Source organism: Paramisgurnus dabryanus, chromosome 18 (assembly GCF_030506205.2).
Source record: "Paramisgurnus dabryanus chromosome 18, PD_genome_1.1, whole genome shotgun sequence".
In the NCBI taxonomy this organism is placed as follows: Eukaryota; Metazoa; Chordata; class Actinopteri; order Cypriniformes; family Cobitidae; genus Paramisgurnus; species Paramisgurnus dabryanus.
In genome coordinates, this window is record NC_133354.1 from 7132901 (window position 1) to 7138900 (window position 6000).

Consider the following 6000-nt stretch of genomic DNA (forward strand, 5'->3'; position numbering starts at 1 on the left):
TGTGATGTGCAGTGACCCTTAGCTTTCAATCTCTAACATTAAAGACTATTGTGCATGTCAGATTTCTAACACTTCATTTTAAACTTTTCTTTACAGACTGAGATTCAATAAACTGAGCGGTCAGATATCTGCTCTACAACCTCAACAAGTAGAGGTGGAACGTGATTGACACCGTAAGTGACTCTATTAAATGAGATTATAAATGTTTATATGGGCTTTATTCTCATGAAAATAATTCTCCTAAATATTATTATAGATGGGCTTCATTGCATAAAAAAAAACTTATTTCTTACAGTTGTGTTTGGGTTCTTGGCAGGTTTAGTGAAATGTGCATTTTCATGTCTCTGTGTTTTAGTGGCTGTTAAAGAGCAGGTGTGAAGTGCAGAAGTGCATTGTGGGTAAACTTTCTCGTGTGCACAGACCCTTCTATTGTTAGAAGACACACAGACGGGACACACACAAACTTATCCCACCGACTGACGGACTGAGAAACGGGATGCCAGGAATGACTGAGCAGGAAAACAGCATGGTAATCCCAAGACCAGTTTTTTTTACTATGGCATTTCTTCAAACTTATCACACTACTGCTACAATACCAAATTGAAAATCCTCGCTAAGATGGTACTACACACAAGAAAGAAATGAAACTAATGTTTATCCAAAAAAACATGGTAAATATATTTGGACATGGTACTATGGTAATACCCTAGTATTCAGCTTATAATGATCTAAGAAATGTTATTTACAAGGTATTTTACTGTACAATAGGACCACCACAATACCTTCTCATACTGTAGGTGATCATATCTGGACTCTAGACACTTTAAAAAAATATATTATTATATATTATTTTTTTGTTTTCCAGTCATATTTGTAAAAATATCCTCAAACAACATGCACCCGATCTAATGGATAATACAAATAGCATTTTTAATAGCATTGTATAACTATTTGACACACTAAATGTATCTTAATGTAAGGATTTAAATAATAAAAAACGAAGATTTAAGGAATAATTCACCATAAAAATGTACCTGTCATCCTAGTCTATATGACCTGGTTTTAGCTGAACATATTTAAAGTTACATTAAATATTATCCTGACTCTCTTAGCTTTCTAATGCCATTGAAAAGTGGCCTCATGTTTGACTCCAGTTGTTTAATAGACGTCTTTTAAATGAATACCATACATTTTTCAAAGAAAACAAATCATATTTTGAGCTGATTTAGTGATTGATAAAAATGTTTAAATGTAAATTAAACTGTTAGTTGTATATGATCTAAAATGGCGGCACGTAAGACGATCATTGGTTCTCGCGTGTCTGTTAAGTCGTTATACTGTATGCGTCATAATAAAACATCAAGCGTGCGTGCTGTCATTTTAGATCATATACATGTTTGTGTGAAATATTCCTTTAAGAAAATCTGATGTTGAGGATTGATGTCTGTTCAAGGTCATATTTTACCCAATACTCTCTATTAAACACAGAGTCGCTGCGGCTGCAGGTGTGCGTGCGTGTGCGTGTGTGTGTCTTTTGATATGTATTTCTTTAAACTGGTCCAGATGTTGGTGATGTTATAGAGAAATCTGCTTCTTATGGAACATCTGGCCGCTCACCTGGCAGTCTTCTCACGCTCTTCACTTCTGTCATACCTCGTCTTTTTCCCATTTACCATGTGTTGTTATCCGATATTTTTACTTTTACGCACATTCTGTTGTTTTTCTGAGATCTTGATGTCACTTTTTGATCTTGAAAATTATATAAATGGGGCGTTTATTAATAATGCTGCTAACTAATGCTGGGTACACACCAAAAGATAATCGGGCTGATTTTCGACCAATCCCCCAATAATCCTAACTATGTCCCGTTTTATCTTGATGGTTGTTAAGATTATTTGATCAGATTTTCCCTTGGTGTGATGTGTGTAAGAATGTCGGAGCCGCCCCAATTGCGAATCGTAAATATTAAACATGTTTAATATTTACAATCAGAAATCCTGATGTGTGGGGGAACCCCGAGAACAAACGCGCGCACTTTTGAGATTATCACGTGTAATGAAACAATATCCAATCAGAAAGCGAGATGATGGAAGACAGAAGCAGTCATGGACAAAAAAGTGAAGTTGATGAAAAGTGAACTTGTACAGACCATGGTACCGCTGTCTCCATGACTTCACCCAAACCCTTTTCTTTTTATCCTTGAATTTTCTTTGAAAATCATTTCAAACACGATCATCGAAATTTTTCCTGCATATCGTCCGCCATGCTTATTCTTAAATCTCGCGAGATTACCCGTGTTCACAGTCGAGACTCTGGATGAAAATCAGTTGGTGTGTGGTGTGCTGTCTTTGACACATCATGGCACACCACACACTATAGGTTCAAAACGGTTAAATCTAGGATTTTTTATCCTCATGTTTGTGGTCTATCACATTTTGAAAATCTTATAAGATGTGAAAAATCTTTAGGTGTGTACCCAGCATAAAGGATATTTAGAGAGTTTAGTAGTAAGAACTTGACTGTGATGCCGCTGATGTCACCGCTCAGATCTTTTACCGGGCAGATCTCAGTTGGCATAACATCAACATTCAAGGTAAATGAGAAAATTAGTTTGTCCATCAATCACTTTTCTACACAGATATTGACTGTTTATTAATGCCTGATTCTGCAAAACCTTATTCTACATCCTTAATCCTACCCAATTCCTACCATTACTTAAACCTAACAACTACTTTACTAAGTATTAATAAGCAGTATATTGTGGCTAAAGTAGTTAATGGTGAGAATTAGACATTAAAAAGTGTGACCAGAATAATTGATGATTTATTTGAACCTATCCTTGTCTCATTTACTAAATAGGATTTATAAAGAAATTAGTAATCTGGAATTAAATACTTATTGGAGAGTCATTTGTACAGTAATCTAATTACATGATTGAAGATATAATAATAATAATGGGTAGTAATTATTTTTTTGTGAGTAAATTATCCTACACTGGTTAACAGCAACATGTTAGTAACAAGACCTGCCCATATTTTCATGTAGTTTCATGTGGACAGTTGGGTTTTACACCCTTATTCACTATAAACACATTCATCGTCTGTTTGATTTAAAGAACTTTTGAAATAGATTTTTAGTTATTAATAAGACTTTATTAATTCTGTAGTTTACTGATGAACGCGCACACACACATGCACACAAACATGGAGTGTGATTGTCAAAACAGGGTTGCTGCAGTAAAGTGGGTCAGGACACATCCTGAATTCAGCACCATATGTTACTCTATAAGAGCCCTGGGGAAACACACACACACACACACACACACACACACACACACACACACACACACACACACACACACACACACACATCTCTTACATAAAGGAAACAAAGCTTATTTTAACATTTTGATGTTTGTGACATAGCGTTATGAACACTTACCATCATACATTCTCAACTTTCTGGACATTTCACTTAGTTTTTTGTCTTTTCATTCTCTATGATTTTTCTCATTAGCTTTTAATTCTCTTCCTATGGTAATCTGATGTGTATGGTGTGTGAATGAGACAGATGTAAGGTAATGCTCTCTCTCTCTCTCTCTCTGTCCCTGAGGGAATGTCTGTTCACCACAGAACCCGGGTTCTGTCGGCCTGGGTCATCACGGGACAAGAGAACCGAACTCCTAACAAACAACTAGTAAATCTCTAGCGTCTGGTGCGGGTCTGATCCGCTCTCACGCCCTGCAACCTGACCTCATTTGCATGCTAATCTCCGCCCCTAAATACCATTTTCAGGGTGTAGTGGTGACCTGCTGTTGTCATGGCGACTCACTAAAAAAGCTTTACTTAATTTTAACAAATGTGTTGTGCATCTTTATAACGTTAATCAACTCTGTCATATGTAAACAGCAGCTTGTCACGGGCTTATATGATGTAGTTTATATTGATTTACTGTTCTGAAACACAAACGTAGCGTTTGTCTCGTGGGACATTCAGCAGAATGAAATCATATTTGATGTAAATTAATCACATTAAATTCTGGATTAAGCGATTATCCCTTTAGAGAGCTTAAATGCAGTAAGTGATGGGCATTGTCAGTGACCCGGGAGTCGCCCGCTCTGTTACTCTGAGATCTGTGCGGCGTCTCAGGGGAAAAGAGACGCTCACGTCCCTGGAATTAAGCCTTAAAATCTCTCACCGAACCCACATTACTATAATTACACTTTGATTCAGTGAAATATTGGAGGATTGTGTGTGTGTGTGTGTGTCATGTTTTGTATGGCCGGTACATGTTTACAGATAGCCAGCTGTCAGGGATTTTATTTTTGAGAATTGGATTGTAAAAGAGCTGTTGGGTTATATCTAAACTCATATCATCAGTCTTTATCAGCTTTCCTTGTCCCTGATGCCTCTAAGCTCAGAGTTACAAGTACAGTAATAATGCAATTGCATTTGTCCACACGAGTGCCACATTAACTCTCTTTCCACATGATATGATCTCTTCCAATGTTCAGAACCGCCAGTGAATTTTTCCATCACGCACACACATGCACGCTCATGCACACACGTGCACAAAGCATACAAATTATATTGTCCTACTGAAATGAGACATTTAAGATGCTTAAAAACACTCAGGTATGTGTTTGTGTTGTCTTGAGTTTGTCAGACCTCATGATTGACAGCTGTCAGGTGGTGGTAATCAACTCATCACCAATGACAGCTCATCATATAGGTGATGTTAATGTCATGTATGTGATTGTAGAGGTTGCCGTATTTGACACCTGAACTCTGTGAGGTTTAACGGTAGTGGGAATATACGGTTCCCATGGGTCCTTGAAATCCTTGAAAGTTTGTGAATTTGGGTGAAAAAATTCAAGGCCCTGGGAAGTTTTTGAAAATATACATACATAGATACAGGTCATTGAAAGTGCTTGAATCTATTTCAAGCAATAATTTTTATGGAAAAAAATCCATATTATTCCCTGTGTAGTTTAGGAAAATAACATAAAAATTCTAGACTTTTTAAGCACACGTGCTAAACTGTTCTCTTTAAATGTTTATATCTTCTGTATGCGAATGTTGATTCATACCAAAATGCTTTTTTGTATAGTTGTGTTTGACACATGAAAACGTCTCGGGTTACGTATGTAACTGTTGTTCCCTGAGAAGGGAACGAGACGCTGCGTCTCCCTTGCAATACTTCCTGCGTCCCTGTAACACCGTCTTTGGCAATAATTCAGATAGCGATTCCACATATAAATGTTTCCACATTTAGTCCTTGAATTTGAGGGTATTGAACCTGGAAAGTCCTTGAAATGTCCTTGAATTTGAAGTTAACTAAGGTGTGGGAACCCTGGGAATAGTTCACCCCAAAAATAAAAAATAAGTTCAATCTACAGGTTTACCATGATGTTTGCTTACAAATGAATCTATAAATGCATGCTGTCCATTATAAGTCACACTGTATTTAAGATTATGAATGAATGAATTGTTGGTTTTGTGTTTGTTCTCCGGGTTCAACATTGCTGAGGTCTTCTGTTCTGTTGTGTTGTGCATATAAACATTAAATGGGTGTGTTCTGTCTTCATTTAAAAATAAAATGATTGCACAACCCAGATGAGTTAATTTCTCAACAACAGTAAAGCTAAAGGTCACAACTGTATTTGTCAAGTGTGTTTTAAAACACAATAATGTGTTTCTAGGGAACAGACAGCAAACATACAGCACAGATCTCAGATCCCAACACAGGCTCAAAAACACGCACAGTTATGGAGGACGAGGACGGAAAGGGGACGGCCAATAAGAAGGCTGGAAAGTTTACGCGATCCAATCTGACCCGATCTGAAAGTGTAAAAGATCTCATCTACAAGTTCTCCGGTTCAAGCAGCGCTAGGCAGAAAACTCCCAGCGGGTCAGGGGACAAAGGTCAAGAGAAGGACGTTGAGAGGAGTCTGGAGAGCAGCAACACCAGTAAACAAAGGAGTAAAAGTGAAGATCGCAA

At 37.3% G+C, this 6000-nt stretch overlaps 1 protein-coding gene across 2 annotated transcripts in view; it reads left to right on the forward strand.

Moving 5' to 3' along the window:
- The window catches only part of LOC135721417 (uncharacterized), a 35034-nt gene that overhangs the window by 17106 nt on the left and 11928 nt on the right, over positions 1–6000 (forward strand). The window contains exons 3-5 of one of the 2 annotated variants that reach the window (XM_065243621.1): positions 97–173; positions 356–529; positions 5702–6000. The exon at positions 5702–6000 is cut by the window's right edge and continues 178 nt beyond it. In XM_065243621.1, coding sequence (XP_065099693.1) covers positions 497–529; positions 5702–6000 — 332 coding nt within the window. In that variant the 5' untranslated portion in view covers positions 97–173; positions 356–496. The remainder of the gene's footprint in view (positions 1–96; positions 174–355; positions 530–5701) is intronic. The other variant, XM_065243622.1, reaches the window with a different exon arrangement.